The sequence below is a fragment of the Pecten maximus genome, chromosome 1 (assembly GCF_902652985.1).
Source record: "Pecten maximus chromosome 1, xPecMax1.1, whole genome shotgun sequence".
Taxonomy (NCBI): Eukaryota; Metazoa; Mollusca; class Bivalvia; order Pectinida; family Pectinidae; genus Pecten; species Pecten maximus.
In genome coordinates this window covers 10,817,127-10,838,131 of record NC_047015.1, presented here as the reverse complement: position 1 = coordinate 10,838,131, position 21,005 = coordinate 10,817,127, and the positions used below count along the sequence as shown (strand labels likewise).

Here is a 21,005-nt window from a genome sequence, read left to right as displayed (position 1 = left end):
TTTTATAACAGGGCAAGAAATAAGATTTGAGCATCACTAGTCCTTTAGTCAAGTTTATGTTTAAAAGCACTGGCCAAATGTTAAAACATAGTGGTCCAATTAAACTGAATTAGTAGCATCTTGTAATATACAGAAAAGGTAAAACAATGGTGAAACAATTCGCACTTGAATGTCTATCGGTCATATGACAAGTAGTCATCAAATGAATGTTTAACTTGACCACAGACAAAATCTTTGGCCTTAAGCCAGCAGACCTGGTTTTTTTCTTACTCTGAACACTATACCAGTAACCTAAACTACAGGTTACATGTCAGATCTATATATGATATCGTCATAATATATTAATTCAATTCAATATTTATTAGTTAAAATGCATGCCTTATTAGGATTACCTAACAATACCGACAGGTCAACAATGAAAATTAACTATCATAAGGAAGGTGTGGTCTCGTTATAAACATCGCTTGCCCATCAATATCAAATATATACCGGTAGTTATTCAAAATAAGGATGTTTTCATTACCTGTAGAAATGGAGTCAAATGTCATGAGGTTTGGAACCTGTTCCTCTGGATTGAGGTCAGGGGATGGGATGGCTGAAGGTACAGGAGCAGAGAGCAGATCAAACGACCGTGCAGGCATCGATTGGTCCTGGTGACCGCTCAGAAGGTTTTCTCTCTGAGATTTTCTTGTCTCACTTTCAACACAGAGTTCATCATCTACAACCAAAATATCATATATACCTGTGTACATAACATGTAGAAAAACTAAATGAGGAAGAAAGATAGTTTTACATATTAAACAGTATAATATATCACTAACCTTCAGGATTGTTGTCTGTAACACCAGAGTCACTGGACTGTGTGTCTGAGGCAGAGCGATGTACGTAGTCTCTCATTCCCTCCTGATCCTTGTAGGCTGGCAAACCGGCTGGAGAGAGATAACATCATCAGTCACAGTAAAGATATAAAATTACTCTCAAAACTGGATCACTGACATCATCAGTCACAGTAAAGATATAAAATTACTCTCAAAACTGGAACACTGACATCATCAGTCATAGTAAAGATATAAAATTACTCTCAAAACTGGATCACTGACATCATCAGTCACAGTAAAGATATAAAATTACTCTCAAAACTGGAACACTGACATCATCAGTCACAGTAAAGATATAAAATTACTCTCAAAACTGGAACACTGACATCATCAGTCCCAGTAAAGATATAAAATTACTCTCAAAACTGGAACACTGACATCATCAGTCACAGTAAAGATATAATATTACTCTCAAAACTGGATCACTAACATCATCAGTCACAGTAAAGATATAAAATTACTCTCAAAACTGGAACACTGACATCATCAGTCACAGTAAAGATATAATATTACTCTCAAAACTGGATCATTGACATCATCAGTCACAGTAAAGATATAAAATTACTCTCAAAACTGGAACACTAACATCATCAGTCACAGTAAAGATATAAAATTACTCTCAAAACTGGAACACTGACATCATCAGTCACAGTAAAGATATAAAATAACTCTCAAAACTGGATCACTAACATCATCAGTCACAGTAAAGATATAAAATTACTCTCAAAACTGGAACACTGACAGGCCAGTAAGTGACAATATATTCCCAATAATCATCAATTAAGATGCCATCTCCCCAAATCACTGAGATTGAGGTTTGAATCGCAAGGAAGTAAAATATTCATTATACAATCATGTACTATGATTTGACTCTCATTTTGATCTGCCAGGGGTAACGTAGATGAAAGTATTGCTATAATACTCATTTTTTAGATTTGATCTGCTCTATCTTAACCTTTGATACTTCCACCACTAAGAACCAATGTCATAGTCAAAGATCCACTTAATCTTCTACCTTTGGACACAAATTACTTTGACCTTTGACCTATGATGTTGATCTTTTGGTTAGTAAAAAGTTTAATTTCGACCTACTTTTTGAAAAATACTGAATTTGACCTTGACCTTCAACCTTTGGACCATGTGACATTGATCTTTGGTTCATTGATCTAACCAATTATCTTTGTCTTTATAATGCTAAAACTATATATTGATTAGTGAAAAGATACAAAATTTGACCTTGACCTCAATATATACTTATGAAGTTTCGAGTCGGGAACAATATTAGCAGCCAGCTGACTGGACAGATTATTAAAAGGCATCCATATCAAAAGCCCTGACAATAGTAAACAGGAGTACAATTCCAACGTCAATATAGATTTACATTTCCTAGATGGAAGCATTTCAATATTTGATTAATCCCTTGTCACTTTCAAACTTTGGAGTATGCAATGTACAACTAATTATTTTTACACCTTGGCATTCTCATATTTTTATGGAGGTTCAGGCATCATTTTTGATACATAGAAGTTTTTATGGATGTCTTCTTCAGAAGTATAATTTTGATGAACTACTATTACAGTAATTGTAATAGCATGCTAACTGTTACCTTTGAACTCTGACGACAGGGTGCAGTATTTACGTGGCCCCTTGCCCCTGATGTTCGCTATGTATGGTATAGTCTGCAGTAAGGCTAGTGTTGTAGGGTAGCCAAATAAGGCAGGTTTAAGCTCCACCCCGAAACGCTCCTTATACATCCGCTCAAATTGTGTTAGGTACAGGCGTCCCTGCTCATGGAGAAGAAGACGTACATCGCGAGCGAAAGCCTGTAGAGGTGTCAAACTGATCACTGCTGACTCGTCATCTCCAATCACCTTCAATCAGATTACATAAACACTTACCCTAAATACTGTACATTGTATGTCCAATTTGTCGGACAAATCAGTGATATTACACAGAATTGTATATTTCCTGCTGCATGTCTAACCTGTACATAAGTCTCATCTGTACAAAGTCTTACCTGTATATAGTCTAACCTGTACATAGTCTAACCTGTATATAGTCTAACCTGTATGTCTAACCTGTACACAGTCTTACCTGTATATAGTCTAACCTGTATATAGTCTAACCTGTATATAGTCTTACCTGTATATAGTCTAACCTGTACATAAGTTTCATCTGTACATAGTCTAACCTGTACATAGTCTTACCTGTACATAGTCTAACCTGTATATAGTCTAACCTGTATATAGTCTTACCTGTATATAGTCTAACCTGTATATAGTCTTACCTGTATATAGTCTAACCTGTACATAGTCTTACCTGTATATAGTCTTAACTTATATAGTCTAACCTGTACATAGTCTAACCTGTATGTCTAACCTGTATGTCTCACCTGTATATAGTCTAACCTGTATATAGTCTTACCTTATATAGTCTTACCTGTACATAGTCTAACCTGTATGTCTAACCTGTATGTCTCAACTGTATATAGTCTTACCTGTATATAGTCTAACTTGTATGTCTAACCTGTATATAGTCTAACCTGTATATAGTCTTACCTGTACATAGTCTTACCTTATATAGTCTAACCTGTACATAGTCTAACCTGTATATAGTCTAACCTGTACATAGTCTAACCTGTATATAGTCTAACCTGTATATAGTCTAACCTGTACATAGTCTAACCTGTATATAGTCTTACCTGTATATAGTCTAACCTGTATATAGTCTAACCTGTATGTCTAACCTGTATAAAGTCTTACCTGTATATAGTCTTACCTGTATATAGTCTAACCTGTATATAGTCTAACCTGTATATAGTCTAACCTGTATGTCTAACCTGTATATAGTTTAACCTGTATATAGTCTAACCTGTATATAGTCTTACCTGTATATAGTCTAACCTGTATATAGTCTTACCTGTACATAGTCTTACCTGTATATAGTCTCACCTGTATATAGTCTAACCTGTACATAGTCTAACCTGTATGTCTAACCTGTATGTCTCACCTGTATATAGTCTAACCTGTATATAGTCTTACCTTATATAGTCTTACCTGTATATAGTCTAACCTGTACATAGTCTTACCTGTATATAGTCTTACCTGTACATAGACTTACCTGTATATAGTCTTACCTGTACATAGTCTTACCTGTATATAGTCTTACCTTATATAGTCTAACCTGTACATAGTCTAACCTGTATGTCTAACCTGTATGTCTCACCTGTATATAGTCTAACCTGTATATAGTCTTACCTTATATAGTCTTACCTGTACATAGTCTAACCTGTATGTCTAACCTGTATGTCTCAACTGTATATAGTCTTACCTGTATATAGTCTAACTTGTATGTCTAACCTGTATATAGTCTAACCTGTATATAGTCTTACCTGTACATAGTCTTACCTTATATAGTCTAACCTGTACATAGTCTAACCTGTATATAGTCTAACCTGTACATAGTCTAACCTGTATATAGTCTAACCTGTATATAGTCTAACCTGTACATAGTCTAACCTGTATATAGTCTTACCTGTATATAGTCTAACCTGTATATAGTCTAACCTGTATGTCTAACCTGTATAAAGTCTTACCTGTATATAGTCTTACCTGTATATAGTCTAACCTGTATATAGTCTAACCTGTATATAGTCTAACCTGTATGTCTAACCTGTATATAGTTTAACCTGTATATAGTCTAACCTGTATATAGTCTTACCTGTATATAGTCTAACCTGTATATAGTCTTACCTGTACATAGTCTTACCTGTATATAGTCTCACCTGTATATAGTCTAACCTGTACATAGTCTAACCTGTATGTCTAACCTGTATGTCTCACCTGTATATAGTCTAACCTGTATATAGTCTTACCTTATATAGTCTTACCTGTACATAGTCTAACCTGTATGTCTAACCTGTATGTCTCAACTGTATATAGTCTTACCTGTATATAGTCTAACTTGTATGTCTAACCTGTATATAGTCTAACCTGTATATAGTCTTACCTGTACATAGTCTAACCTGTATATAGTCTTTCCTGTATATAGTCTTACCAGTATATAGTCTTACCTTACATAGTCTAACCTGTATATAGTCTTACCTTATATAGTCTAACCTGTACATAGTCTAACCTGTATATAGTCTTACCTGTATATAGTCTAACCTGTATATAGTCTAACCTGTATATAGTCTAACCTGTATGTCTAACCTGTATATAGTTTAACCTGTATATAGTCTTACCTGTATATAGTCTTACCTGTATATAGTCTTACCTGTATATAGTCTAACCTGTATATAGTCTAACCTGTATATAGTTTAACCTGTATATAGTCTAACCTGTATATAGTCTTACCTGTATATAGTCTAACCTGTATATAGTCTAACCTGTATATAGTCTTACCTGTATATAGTCTAACCTGTATATAGTCTTACCTGTATATAGTCTAACCTGTATATAGTCTAACCTGTATATAGTCTAACCTGTATGTCTAACCTGTATGTAGTCTAACCTGTATATAGTCTTACCTCTATATAGTCTAACCTGTATATAGTCTAACCTGTATGTCTAACCTGTATATAGTCTAACCTGTATATAGTCTAACCTGTATGTCTAACCTGTATATAGTTTAACCTGTACATAGTCTTACATGTATATAGTCTAACCTGTATATAGTCTTACCTCTATATAGTCTAACTTGTATGTCTAACCTGTATGTCTAACCTGTATATAGTCTAACCTGTATATAGTTTAACCTGTATATATTCTAACCAGTATGTCTCGCCTGTATATAGTCGAACCTGTTTGTCGAACCTGTATATAGTCTAACCTGCAAGTCTTACCTGTACATAGTCTAACAGCTCTTCCTTGATTTGTTTGACGTCACAGTCATGGCCATACTGGGATTTGTAACGACTGGCGAGCTCCACTAAAGGGAGACTACCCCCACTCTGGTCCATCATCAGCTGCAGGATGTGATGAGCAAGGCGAGGCATCTCGGTTTTATTGACTAACATGACATATTTACATCGGTTCACCATTTCAACCTGGAATGAAAACATGTCCCAGCTTATAAATTGCGGTGTAAAAAATTGTCGTCATCCCTAGTGTAAAAATTTGTCATCTCTACAGTGTAATTAAAAACATCAGACATCTTACATGAAAACTCAATCGGTAACCATATTTTCAGTTGTCATCATGAAATAAAGCTTCATTAGAAACATCTTCATCTGATATAAAGGTATCACCTTGACAACGTGTCGTAGCTTCTTCATGAGGTCCTCTTCTGACTCGACATTGAAGTCATAGAGAGGGATGTTGAAGCCGTAATGACAGGTAAATGTTGACATCAGATGATGAAGTGGTAGACACTGGCTCTTCTGGTACTTCAGCAGACTAACTATCTGTTCTGCCAGAATCTTACGCAGTTCTGGCTCTGTCAGGTGGATCAAACGCTCCTCCCCATCCTCCTCCATCTGTAAGGTCAAATTCTTCACATAATAAGAGTCACTGGTACACCTACCATCTCACACTGATAGCTAGTGTTACTGGTAAACCTACCATCTCACACTGATTACTAGTGTTACTGGTACACCTACCATCTCACACTGATTACTAGAGTTACTGGTAAACCTACCATCTCACACTGATTACTAGAGTTAAGGGTACACCTACCATCTCACACTGATTACTAGTGTTACTGGTACACCTACCATCTCACAGTGATTACTAGTGTTACTGGTACACCTACCATCTCATACTGATTATTAGAGTTACTGGTACATCTACCATCTCACACTGATTACTAGTGTTACTGGTACACCTACCATCTCACAGTGATTACTAGTGTTACTGGTACACCTACCATCTCATACTGATTATTAGAGTTACTGGTAAACCTACCATCTCACAGTGATTATTAGAGTTACTGGTAAACCTACCATCTCACACTGATTACTAGAGTTACTGGTAAACCTACCATCTCACACTGATTACTAGAGTTACTGGTAAACCTACCATCTCACAGTGATTACTAGTGTTACTGGTACACCTACCATCTCATACTGATTATTAGAGTTACTGGTAAACCTACCATCTCACAGTGATTATTAGAGTTACTGGTAAACCTACCATCTCACACTGATTACTAGAGTTACTGGTAAACCTACCATCTCACACTGATTATTAGAGTTACTGGTACACCTACCATCTCACACTGATTATTAGAGTTACTGGTAAACCTACCATCTCACACTGATTACTAGTGTTACTGGTACACCTACCATCTCACACTGATTATTAGTGTTACTGGTACACCTACCATCTCACACTGATTATTAGTGTTACTGGTACACCTACCATCTCACAGTGATTATTAGTGTTACTGGTACACCTACCATCTCACACTGATTACTAGAGTTACTGGTACACCTACTATCTCACACTGATTACTAGTGTTACTGGTACACCTACCATCTCACACTGATTACTAGTGTTACTGGTACACCTACTATCTCACACTGATTACTAGTGTTACTGGTACACCTACCATCTCACACTGATAACTAGTGTTACTGGTAAACCTACCATCTCACACTGATTACTAGTGTTACTGGTACACCTACCATCTCACACTGATTACTAGAGTTACTGGTACACCTACCATCTCACACTGATAACTAGTGTTACTGGTACACCTACCATCTCACACTGATAACTAGTGTTACTGGTACACCTACCATCTCACACTGATAACTAGTGTTACTGGTACACCTACCATCTCACACTGATTACTAGAGTTACTGGTACACCTACCATCTCACACTGATTACTAGAGTTACTGGTACACCTACCATCTCACACTGATTACTAGTGTTACTGGTAAACCTACCTAACACTCCATCGACTCAGAAAAAGGTTGTTAGGGTTAAATGTTATGAAATATGACTGAAATATCTACCTCTACCACATGTGGAATAGCCTCAAACAGATCCATGAGTTTACTGAAGCCATAGTCCGACACACGACACTGACGACCAAAGTGATGGTGGTATGCAGGGATGAATTTGTTGAATGGCATACGACACTGAGGATTGTGACGGAGGAGGTCCACTACTTCTAGGGAGAACTGACGGGTCCGTTCAACTTCTTCAGCACTCTGATCTGTAGACCAAGGATATCTTAATATCACACACTATATAGCTACATCATGTTCATGTGTGATCTAAACTATCAGTACTGTTCAGTAGTGTACTCTTAACACCAGTCCTATATGATAACGTGTATTCAGACATTACAGTTACACTATTTTTTAATAGTTCTATGATTATAATTATCTGTGTAAGCTAGTCTATATCAACATTTCACCATTGTTTATTTTACATACTGCAATCTACATGATCTCATTGTAGCAATAAATTGGGTTTTTTTTTTGCACAGTGAAAGTTGTGCTTGTAAATCATAATTATGTTGCTTTTAATAAGTTGTTATATAATTGAATATATATAATATTAATATTATATATAAAATGTTAAAATTTCATAATTCTAGATATGAGTTTGTGGAAATCAGTATGTATGCTTGCAGTATCTTTATTTCTAGAAGATGAGAGAGAAGCACTGACGTGTATCTTACCTTTCCGAGGAATGACTATGACATTTTCTCCTCCTTCTGACATCACCTGTAACATGCATAAAAAGCCCAACTCTGTACACCTGTCAAGTATGTGACAAATAGAAGTGTTTTTGATTATGAAATTTTAAGATTATCACAGTGTTTCAAGTAGAAGTGGAGGAAGGGTCACTCCTTAGTCAATAGGTAATACAGTGTGTATTAAATTTTGTACATGTTAAGTTGATTATAACTGTTTTTACAGTGTTTGGAAGGATTTGAAATTGTTCAACAACAGGGCAGTCTTGTTCAATGGTGATGGGACAATACCAGTGAGGAAGTTACCAGAGCTGTGGTAGGAGGCACCTCTGTCAACAGGTCATCCAGGTGTGACATTCCATATTCTGTGATGTCCCATGCCTTGTTGTAAAACTTCGCTGGAAAAATGACACAAGATTGAACATGGGTGAGATTGATAGAAGTACACTTGTGGTGAAAATTCAATGAAACATCAGATCATATCAGAATAATCAAACACAAATTGGACATCGGAGCATATCAGAATAATCAAACACAAATTGGACATCACAGTATATATCAGAATAATCAAACACAAATTGGACATCGGATCATATCAGAATGCTCGAACACAAATTGGACATTAGTCTGTATCAGAATGCCAAAACACATATTTGACATCAGAGCGTATCAGAATGCTCAAACACAAAATGGACATCGGAGTGTATCAGAATGCTCAAACACAAAATGGACATCGGAGTGTATCAGAATGCTCAAACACAAAATGGACATCGGAGTGTATCAGATGCTCAACTAAAAATGGACATCGGAGTGTATCAGAATGCTCAAACACAAAATGGACATCGGAGTGTATCAGAATGCTCAACTCAAAATGGACATTGGAGTGTATCAGAATGCTCAAACACAAAATGGACATCGGAGTGTATCAGAATGCTCAAACACAAAATGGACATCAGAGTGTATCAGAATGCTCAAAAACAAAATGGACATCGGAGTGTATCAGAATGCTCAAACACAAAATGGACATCGGAGTGTATCAGAATGCTCAAACACAAAATGGACATCGGAGTGTATCAGAATGCTCAAACACAAAATGGACATCGGAGTGTATCAGAATGCTCAAACACAAAATGGACATCGGAGTGTATCAGAATGCTCAACACAAAATGGACATCGGAGTGTATCAGAATGCTCAAACACAAAATGGACATCGGAGTGTATCAGAATGCTCAACTCAAAATGGACATCGGAGTGTATCAGAATGCTCAAAACACAAAATGGACATCGGAGTGTATCAGAATGCTCAAACACAAAATGGACATCGGAGTGTATCAGAATGCTCAAACACAAAAATGGACATCGGAGTGTATCAGAATGCTCAACTCAAAATGGACATCGGAGTGTATCAGAATGCTCAAACACAAAATGGACATCGGAGTGTATCAGAATGCTCAAACACAAAATGGACATCGGAGTGTATCAGAATGCTCAAACACAAAATGGACATCGGAGTGTATCAGAATGCTCAAACACAAAATGGACATCGGAGTGTATCAGAATGCTCAAACACAAAAATGGACATCGGAGTGTATCAGAATGCTCAACTCAAAATGGACATCGGAGTGTATCAGAATGCTCAAACACAAAATGGACATCGGAGTGTATCAGAATGCTCAAACACAAAATGGACATCGGAGTGTATCAGAATGCTCAAACACAAAATGGACATCGGAGTGTATCAGAATGCTCAAACACAAAATGGACAGTTGCAGACATTCAACAACTAAATGATAGGAGATTATAATACAGTCATGTTTGTCTAATAAGGCTGGTAAATATTAAAATCATATACTCAAAACAATCTTGATGAGATGAACACAACAAGGAAAGTTACTACCAATACCAACTTACCCCAGGCATCAGAGAGGGCCTTCACCCCAACCCTCTTTCCAGGCTGGACCTTGAGCAGTTTTGTGAGGTCAGCAGTGAAGCGTCTGCCTTGGGCACGATGACTCAGGGTCAACAGCTTTCTGTCTCCAGTACCAAGGACCTATCAGTAGTCAACATGGTAACATGTAAATACCTATATATCTGTTCCAGAGCCAGCAATGTAAAATGATATTTTGTTTACTAAATAGTTGTTTGTACACAACATTTAAAAACCCCGTCACAGTCTTCATGTTAGTAAATATCTATTTCTAACCTCGCGCCTTTGATCACGTGATGTTCTTGACCAATGGAAATACGTCAGGGGATAGCGCCACCTGCATTGTTTTTCAAGCAGCGTGATTATTTGTAGCAGCAGTGTTTTATTCATCATTATTTTCTCCTATTGTTTACTTTCGTCGCAACAACTCCTATTGACTTTTGAACTAACGAGTGTTTTGCCTGGAGTTGTCGTCTCCTACGACAGTGAAGTACACACCAATAACGGTATTTACACGTGTGTTGTGTTTGTTTACATTTTTATCGACGTGTGTCGAGGACATTTCCTTTAGTTTACATTGACGAATGTCATTCGTCATCGAGCTGTGTATTTCCTATTTGGATCCTAACAGTCTTTATGCAACCACAATGTGTTTTCTTTGCTATCGGGATCTAACTTTGTGTGTGACTTATTCGTGCTAGTGGAAATCGAAAGACATCAGTTTGTAAACCGTCTCGGGTCATCTAACATGGCGGCCAAGCAGGTCAGGAACGCGTCACTACCAGCAGCTTGGTGCGCGATCCCAGGATTCCGTGCGGGATTCAAGATGGCAGCGCCCATGTCTTGTCGAACACTGTAGGGCATTGCATCGTCTTCTTTGGCGTTTACGGTTAATTTTGTAGGGGTAATTATCTGATTTCAGGAAAAATAATTAAGGAACTACACGTACAACATTATTAGTCTAGATTTCCATCTCGCGATATTACGACATGCAGTGTACTCGGAACTAACCGAACAACTTAACTAGTCGGAATTTCAATCTCCCGACGATTACGACATGCAGACTCCTCGGATAATCGACGAACAACTTTGATAACTACATACAGACGACTCGGAAACTCACCGAACTACATTATGCGTTTCCATCTCCCGATGATAGCGACATGCAGATAAAGTGGAAATCGTAGCATCAGCTTACTATGCTTCCAACTCAGTTGTCTTGGACTTTTCAGCGGTGAGATTACTCATCAATCTGTCTATTTTGACTTGTTGTACCTGACCAGACTTTGGTTACAGCGTGGATATCAGAGGAGCATTCTCGATACTTGTTACTCTAGTAAACATTTATATCTTCGCGTTCACACCTTCTATCTGTATCTAGCGTTACTGTTTTCTATGTACTTGTCACAGATATTTCTAAATAATTGGTTTACGGCATAGCTGTCACACCTTTTATCTGTATCTAGCATTATTGTTTTCCTTGTACTTGTCACAGATTCTTGTTTATACTTGTGCGGAATATATTATGCAACTGTTAAGGAGAGCTTTGTCATAGATATATATAGAGATGATGTTTCTTCCTCACTTTATTTAGTCTGTTACTAGATTGTTATTATCATGTACTAGGTTTAATTAGTTATCAGTCAGATCAAGCCTCTTCTATTACGAGTCAAGTCACTCATCTCATGAGTAATCACAACTTAAAGTCTAGGATCTTCTCAGCAGCCATAAGAAGTGAAGTTTTTCCTTACAATAGCCACCAACCTATGCCATGTTTTATTTGTTTATTTTGTGGGTAATCAGGTCATGTCTTCAACCACAATCAAGTCACTCTTCTCTTGAGTTGTCATAACTCGAAGTCAAGGGTCTTCTCAGCTGTGTCTGCGAGTCAAGTTTCTTCTCACGAGTCACTGAGACTCAGAGCCAAGGGTCTTCTCAGTAGCACTTAGGAGTCAAGTTTGTCATGCCACCAGCTACTACTTCGCTGTGTTTTGATTCGTTAGTTTATGCAGTCATGTCATCGCTTCTCCAATCATGAGTCAAAACTCTTCTCATGAGTAATCACAACTCAAGAGTCAAGGGTTTTCTCAGCTGTGTCTGCGAGTCAAGTCTCTTCTCATGAGTCACTGCGACTCAAAGTATGTAGTCTTCTCAGTAGCACTTAGTCAAGAGTGTCCCGCACTAGCTACCTACTACTTCGCTGTGTTTTGATTCGTTAGCTTACGTAGTCAGGTCTTGCTTCTCCAATCATGAGTCAAAACTCTTCTCATGAGTAATCACACTCAGAGTCAAAACTCTTCTCAGCTGTGTCTGCGAGTCAAGTCTCTTCTCACGAGTCACTGAGACTCAGAGCCAAGGGTCGTCTCAGTAGCACTTAGGAGTCAAGTTTGTCATGCCACCAGCTACTACTTCGCTGTGTTTTGATTCGTTAGTTTATGCAGTCATGTCAACGCTTCTCCAATCATGAGTCAAAACTCTTCTCATGAGTAATCACAACTCAAGAGTCAAGGGTTTTCTCAGCTGTGTCTGCGAGTCAAGTCTCTTCTCATGAGTCACTGCGACTCAAAGTATGTAGTCTTCTCAGTAGCACTTAGTCAAGAGTGTCCCGCACTAGCTACCTACTACTTCGCTGTGTTTTGATTCGTTAGCTTACGTAGTCAGGTCTTTGCTTCTCCAATCATGAGTCAAAACTCTTCTCATGAGTAATCACACTCAGAGTCAAAACTCTTCTCAGCTGTGTCTGCGAGTCAAGTCTCTTCTCACGAGTCACTGAGACTCAGAGCCAAGGGTCTTCTCAGTAGCACTTAGGAGTCAAGTTTGTCATGCCACCAGCTACTACTTCGCTGTGTTTTGATTCGTTAGTTTATGCAGTCATGTCATCGCTTCTCCAATCATGAGTCAAAACTCTTCTCATGAGTAATCACAACTCAAGAGTCAAGGGTCTTCTCAGCTGTGTCTGCGAGTCAAGTCTCTTCTCATGAGTCACTGCGACTCTGAGCCAAGGGTATTCTCAGTAGCACATAGGAGTCAAGTTTGTCACTACAGGGGTACTAGAGTCAAGTCGCTTCTCTATGGCTCAGTAGGGTCAAGCTTCTTCTCTAGTAGGACCTTTCAGTATGAATGATTTAGAGTCAAGTTGCTTCTCTGCTGTCAAGTAGAGTCAAGCTTCTTCTCTAAGTCAGGCATTTTAGAGTCAAGTTGCTTCTCTGCTGTCAAGTAGAGTCAAGCTTCTTCTCTAAGTCAAGCATTTTAGAGTCAAGTTGCTTCTCTGCTGTCAAGTAGAGTCAAGCTTCTTCTCTAAGTCAGGCATTTTAGAGTCAAGTTGCTTCTCTGCGGTTCAGTAGAGTCAAGCTCCTTCTATAAGTTTCGAGTACTCCATTTTCTTTCTTCACCGTGAAATACCTGGAGTCAAGTTGCTTCTCTGGAGTTCATCAGAGCCAAGTTTCTTCTCTGGGTGTTTCTCCAAATACTCAAGTCTTGTTAATTTAAGTTAGCTGTTTAAGCCCTGTACACCATTCAGTATCCTTATTGTATTTCTGCTGTTCAGTAGAGTCAAGCCCCTTCTTTAGTTTTGAGTACTCAATTTCTTTCTTCACTGTGAAATACCTGGAGTCAAGCTGCTTCTCTGGAGTCCGACAGAGTCAAGTCTCTTCTCTGGGTGTTTCTCGGAATACTCACATCTTGTTTATTTAAGTTAGCTGTATAAGCCCTGTACTACATTCAGTATCCTTATTGCATTAAGTACTTATAACTTTAATCGTATCTCCTTTTATGCATCGTAATCAGTTTGAGTGTTGGTAGGTTCATTATAACTACCTGTTCTGTGTATGTAAGTTCCTTAGTCTTGGCAACCAGTTTGTTGACTTTCTTAGGACATCTGCAACCCTTTCTTTGTCTATTATTAGTAGATATAGTTGACATGCGGAGCTTGTTATCCTCTTACATCTTCAGGGTGCGTTCCCAGTACCTAATTATCATCCTTAACACTTTATCATTGGCACTGTTTCCTTAATTAGACCTCCATCAGAAGGATGTAGTTCTTGCATCTGTCTCATTCACAGACGCAGAATCTAGTGCTCCTTTAAATACTATCTCACTTTATAGTATTAGGTATGTTTTTCCTCTCTTTTTCAGCTTTATTCCATACGTGATATAACCTTTCAATCATTTGAACTCTTGTCATTACTTGGTTTATCTGCAAGCTTTATACCAGTTACTGTGCCACTGACCACATTTAACTTCTTAATGTCTCATTTTAGAGCATATGATAATTATGTGTGTATATATGTAATAGGGTGCATTAATTTCTATAGGCAAATTTGTGCTTAGTTGTACTGATTATAATCAATAATTTTCTAGTTCATCATCGATTCACTTTATCTACACTCTTAAAAATATTACATTGTCATATCCTTCTTGCACATAATTTCTTTCTTGGGGGCTCTCATTCGGTTACTTTATTGTAACCTCTTCGATTTGGCTTTTAAATTCGGGGAATTTCTTGCCCCCAATTCATTATATCATATTTTGTGTATTTATTTCTTATGTAGATGATATGCTTGGGATCGCCCAAGCTCGGGGGTCGCCCCATCTGAAACAGTCTTAGCAGAACTGCCTGCTTTTTAGCTACCAACTGCTTACTCTGTGGCTTGAGGTCGCTCAAGCTAGGTTTCTCTCCTCTCTATTAGTCATAGCTAGCTAAGCTATGATCGCTCTAGCTTGGGGGTTGCATGCCCCTATAGTATAATTAGTATCTTAATTGTTTAGGTGTATCTTTTGAGTAGCGAGTAAAAATTTATTATGTAATATTGTTAGTTGATGTTATTTAGTTGTAAGAATGAGCAGCCCCTAAGAATGCCAAAACCTTTAGATAATATTTAATATGAGCCTGAACAAGTTTTTGGTTCCATTCAATAAATTTTTGACTTTCATACTGTTTTGGTGTGTTGTGTATAAAATGATATTTTGTTTACTAAATAGTTGTTTGTACACAACATTTAAAAACCCCGTCACAGTCTTCATGTTAGTAAATATCTATTTCTAACCTCGCGCCTTTGATCACGTGATGTTCTTGACCAATGGAAATACGTCAGGGGATAGCGCCACCTGCATTGTTTTTCAAGCAGCGTGATTATTTGTAGCAGCAGTGTTTTATTCATCATCCACCATCCGCCCCACCTCCACCTTTGATAATTTGCAGTTTTCTTTACTGTGGTTTGTGTATAATTGTTTATATTATATTATAATTACCTTTTAATATTTATATACTGTTGTTTTGTTTTGATTGCCTGTACTTTTCATGTGTATATGTTGTTTTTATTATATGTGTTTACTTATAATATTTATATTTATTACATGTCTTTTTTTACTTGTTTCGGGCTCATTTGTTTAGGGGTAAGTAAGGCCTCATGGTGAGACAACACCTGGCAAGCTGGTCTGAGCATTGGATAAACCTACCTCCCTGATTCAGGTTGGGGCAGCCGGCTCGCAGCACCTTTTTGTACATCTGTGTTGGTTAATTATAAGCTTTATTTTGTTACAATGCAAGCTGTCACATTTTTATTTTTATTTTGGGCTGCTCTTCTTAGTAAGGAATAGTTAGAGGATATCACTTACAGTAATGAATTTATCACGCCGTGATATTAGCGCTTTTAAATTCGGGGAATTTCTTGCCCCCAATTCATTATATCATATTTTGTGTATTTATTTCTTATGTAGATGATATGCTTGGGATCGCCCAAGCTCGGGGGTCGCCCCATCTGAAACAGTCTTAGCAGAACTGCCTGCTTTTTAGCTACCAACTGCTTACTCTGTGGCTTGAGGTCGCTCAAGCTAGGTTTCTCTCCTCTCTATTAGTCATAGCTAGCTAAGCTATGATCGCTCTAGCTTGGGGGTTGCATGCCCCTATAGTATAATTAGTATCTTAATTGTTTAGGTGTATCTTTTGAGTAGCGAGTAAAAATTTATTATGTAATATTGTTAGTTGATGTTATTTAGTTGTAAGAATGAGCAGCCCCTAAGAATGCCAAAACCTTTAGATAATATTTAATATGAGCCTGAACAAGTTTTTGGTTCCATTCAATAAATTTTTGACTTTCATACTGTTTTGGTGTGTTGTGTATAAATACCTAATATATGTACCAGAGCCAGCCATGTAATATGTAAATACCTAATATATGTACCAGAGCCAGCCATGTAATATGTAAATACCTAATATATGTACCAGAGCCAGCAATGTAACATGTAAATACCTAATATCTGTTCCAGAGCCAGCAATGTAACACCAGATTTACTGTATAGGTTAAGGTCAGCCACTTGAAGTTCCTTCAGATTAAGATTTCAGATTAAAAAAAAAAACAACAAAGAGTTCAATGTTCAGTATTAAGTGAAATAAAAATATACCTGCACTATATGAGGAATGGCTTCAAACAGGTCTTTCAGCCGACTGTATCCATAGTCTGCCACGCGGCACTGCCGCCCAAAAAAGTGATGGTAGGAAGGAATGAATTTGCTCATGGGCATGCGACACTGTGGACTCTGCTTCAGAAGGTCAGTCATCTCCCGACATATCTGGTTCAGCTGCTGATTCAACAAAGGGCTAGCTAGGGGGCGCCCTGCATCTGGAACACAGGTTATTGTAAACTTTCATGTAATTCAGGCTTTCACTCAAAAATAAATACAATTATATTTTACCTTCTGAACTGGTACTATTGGGTTTTTATTTGATGGATGCATCAGAACCACTTATCTGGTGTGGGTTGAGGTGTCAGACAAGAGAGGCGATATTAAAGGGGAGGAGGTGTAACATATCCACATGATTAGTTACTGAGGATATGAGGTTTAGATGTCAGACAGGAGAGGGGAGGAGGTGTTACATATCCACATGATTAGTTACTGAGGATATGAGGTTTAGATGTCAGACAGGAGAGGGGAGGAGGTGTTACATATCCACATGATTAGTTACTGAGGATATGAGGTTTAGATGTCAGACAGGAGAGGGGAGGAGGTGTTACATATCCACATGATCATTTACTGAGGATATGAGGTTTAGATGTCAGACAGGAGAGGTAATATTGGAGGGGAGGAGGTGTTACATATCCACATGATTAGTTACTGAGGATATGTGGTTTAGATGTCAGACAGGAGAGGGGAGGAGGTGTTACATATCCACATGATTAGTTACTGAGGATATGAGGTTTAGATGTCAGACAGGAGAGGGGAGGAGGTGTTACATATCCACATGATTAGTTACTGAGGATATGAGGTTTAGATGTCAGACAGGAGAGGGGAGGAGGTGTTACATATCCACATGATCATTTACTGAGGATATGAGGTTTAGATGTCAGACAGGAGAGGGGAGGAGGTGTTACATATCCACATGATCATTTACTGAGGATATGAGGTTTAGATGTCAGACAGGAGAGGGGAGGAGGTGTTACATATCCACATGATTAGTTACTGAGGATATGAGGTTTAGATGTCAGACAGGAGAGGGGAGGAGGTGTTACATATCCACATGATTAGTTACTGAGGATATGAGGTTTAGATGTCAGACAGGAGAGGGGAGGAGGTGTTACATATCCACATGATTAGTTACTGAGGATATGAGGTTTAGATGTCAGACAGGAGAGGGGAGGAGGTATTACATATCCACATGATCATTTACTGAGGATATGAGGTTTAGATGTCAGACAGGAGAGGGGAGGAGGTGTTACATATCCACATGATTAGTTACTGAGGATATGAGGTTTAGATGTCAGACAGGAGAGGGGAGGAGGTGTTACATATCCACATGATTAGTTACTGAGGATATGAGGTTTAGATGTCAGACAGGAGAGGGGAGGAGGTGTTACATATCCACATGATCATTTACTGAGGATATGAGGTTTAGATGTCAGACAGGAGATGTAATATTGGAGGGGAGGAGGTGTAACATATCCACATGATCATTTACTGAGGATATGAGGTTTAGATGTCAGACAGGAGAGGGGAGGAGGTGTTACATATCCACATGATCATTTACTGAGGATATGAGGTTTAGATGTCAGACAGGAGAGGTAATATTAGAGGGGAGGAGGTGTTACATATCCACATGATTAGTTACTGAGGATATGTGGTTTAGATGTCAGACAGGAGAGGGGAGGAGGTGTTACATATCCACATGATTAGTTACTGAGGATATGTGGTTTAGATGTCAGACAGGAGATGTAATATTGGAGGGGAGGAGGTGTAACATATCCACATGATCATTTACTGAGGATATGAGGTTTAAGTGACAATGTATACTTGTACAAAAGATTTCAGAGGGATCTTGGTGCCCACCATTGAATAATCTTTAATTTATTGGTCCTATGAAAGGTTTTCTCCACGTTTCTCTTCTTTCCCCTCTTCCTCTTTATGACTTGATAAGAAGGGAAACTTCCTAATATGAAGTCCAAGAAAATTCTAAAAAGAACTTTCTGAGAAATATTGATAACAAATTTCAACTGTCAAAAATCTAGGATGACGTCCTGCTGCCAGCCTGTTTGTTTTCCCAAACAGCCCCAAAACTGAATGGGAACAAGCTAAACAGGGACCAAGATATAAGATCTAAGGGTCTCACAGTTATTTGAAATGGTGTCTTTTAAATATTTTGGCCAATTCAACTCTTTCAGAATTAAATAATGGTCAAGGTCATTGATTTGAACAAACTTGGTAGCCCTTCACCTCAGCATGCTTCAGACCCAATATCGAGTCCCTGTGCCTATTTGGTCATTGAGAAAAAGTTGAGAGGACGACGGAAGCAGCACCAAGGCATTAGCTCACCTGCTCTTTATGCAGGTGAGCTGAAATTGAAGTGGAACAGGGTGCATTTACCTGTCATCTTGAGCTTAGGTCAGTGTGGACTGATTCAAAGTTACACTTACCTACTGACATAGATGTCTGATTCTCAGCCCACTGGACTTTCTTCACTCCCGAGGCAGACACTTGTATCTGAATGCCAGGGACACAGCTAATTAGGTGCTCCAGTGGTACGCCCCCCTGAGACTGCAGGGAAATCGGTAAGCTGGAGAACTCGGCAATGTAACACATTGGAAAGCTGGCCAGGTAATATGAAAAAGTTTTCCATAATGTTATCTCACAATTTAGCAATGATGCAACATACACAATTTAATTTTTTTTTTTTTTAAGTTTCTTCATTTGGCATCCAGTAAGTATACATGATAATTTCTCTACATTGGCATCCAGTAAATATACATGATAATTTCTCAATCTTTTCCCTTCGTCCCTATAGCTAGTTGTGCCCATTCAATTTTGAGTCTGATCCTGGAAACAAAATCGGTAATAGGAATCTGTCTTGGATTTTGATTGATGAAGTTTGTTACCCAAGAACCCCAAGAAAACCCCAAGAAAACCCATATGATTGGGCAAGTGACGCCATACCTTTTCATCTTCTATCGAGGAATCGAAACTCACTTTTTCTTGAGAAATACCGGAAGAAAAATCCTTCTCAAGAAAAAATGATAACAAACTTCATTTGTCAAAATTCATGGGACAACTACATGTAGGCCAGTCCACCATTTTGCTTACAGGATCAGACTCAAAATTCAATGGGCACAACAAGGAGCCTTGGGGAACTTAAACATAAACTTTTATGAAGTTTGGGAAAAATTCTTCCGGTGGATCTCAAGAAATAGTGATGACAAGCTTCATGAATCAAAATCGGAATATCAAGAGTGTACAAAACGGCTAATAGGAATCCATCTTGGATTTTTTGCTGACAGACGGATGAAAAATATTTTGAATAGGACACCATCTGATGATAGTCGGCTAGAAAACATTTAAGGCTATATACAGTAGCTACCTGTATAATAATGTAGGCTTATATGGATATTTATCAGCATGTAAATGTACTTATTACCTTAGGATGCTGAGCATCAGTGATACATGTACTTGGCTCTAAATGACGAATGGATGATGGCAGTAAAACAATTCAAAAACCTCCAAATATACCTCATTAGTGGCATGTGGCCATCATGTGTCTGTAGGAGAGAGTGGACCTGTGGACCCAGCATCTTGATGGACATTTTGACATAAGGCAGCATACAGCTGTTGATGGCCTCTGCATACATAGTGCTACCCTCTGGACAATGGATTGTACATACAGGCTGTTCCAGAATCTCCTGTACCTGTCAGAATAGAATTCTTTTTTTTAAAAGAAATTGTCAATGTTTTAAAAAAAAAATCACTTAAGGGATGACCTACAGTCCAGAGTTTTTGTCTTGATAAGTTTTCAAAAACCACTGTAAACAAGCATTTTGAACAGAAATATTTTAACATTACAACTAAGGAATCCCTAACCATGCTACTATGAAAAAGATATAGGGTATCAGTACTTTTTGAGGAAATTTTAAGTTATTCAGCTGTGAGAATGTATATCAACAAAAAACATATGTATGCAATGCAGTGAATGTTGAATGTGTCCTGCTTGCCTTTATATTTGTAATGATCGAGACATACAAGAATCTGATTCCTGGCTAAAGTGTGTTTACATATTATGATGATTGATAA

General features: G+C 38.0%; 1 protein-coding gene across 3 annotated transcripts in view; it reads right to left on the bottom strand.

The window, feature by feature from the left end:
- The window catches only part of LOC117324543 (meiosis regulator and mRNA stability factor 1-like), a 54,601-nt gene that overhangs the window by 5,080 nt on the left and 28,516 nt on the right, over positions 1 to 21,005 (bottom strand). For all 3 annotated transcript variants that reach the window (XR_004532020.1, XM_033880458.1, XM_033880469.1), the window contains exons 12-23: positions 20,448 to 20,623; positions 19,361 to 19,533; positions 16,857 to 17,074; positions 10,439 to 10,577; positions 8,834 to 8,925; positions 8,513 to 8,558; positions 7,839 to 8,041; positions 6,127 to 6,354; positions 5,722 to 5,925; positions 2,485 to 2,749; positions 822 to 929; positions 524 to 718 (exon numbers count right to left, since the gene is read on the bottom strand). Coding sequence is in view for 2 of the 3 variants with exons in the window: in XM_033880458.1 (XP_033736349.1) it covers positions 524 to 718; positions 822 to 929; positions 2,485 to 2,749; positions 5,722 to 5,925; positions 6,127 to 6,354; positions 7,839 to 8,041; positions 8,513 to 8,558; positions 8,834 to 8,925; positions 10,439 to 10,577; positions 16,857 to 17,074; positions 19,361 to 19,533; positions 20,448 to 20,623 (2,047 nt within the window). In the remaining variant the exon portion in view is untranslated. The remainder of the gene's footprint in view (positions 1 to 523; positions 719 to 821; positions 930 to 2,484; positions 2,750 to 5,721; positions 5,926 to 6,126; positions 6,355 to 7,838; positions 8,042 to 8,512; positions 8,559 to 8,833; positions 8,926 to 10,438; positions 10,578 to 16,856; positions 17,075 to 19,360; positions 19,534 to 20,447; positions 20,624 to 21,005) is intronic.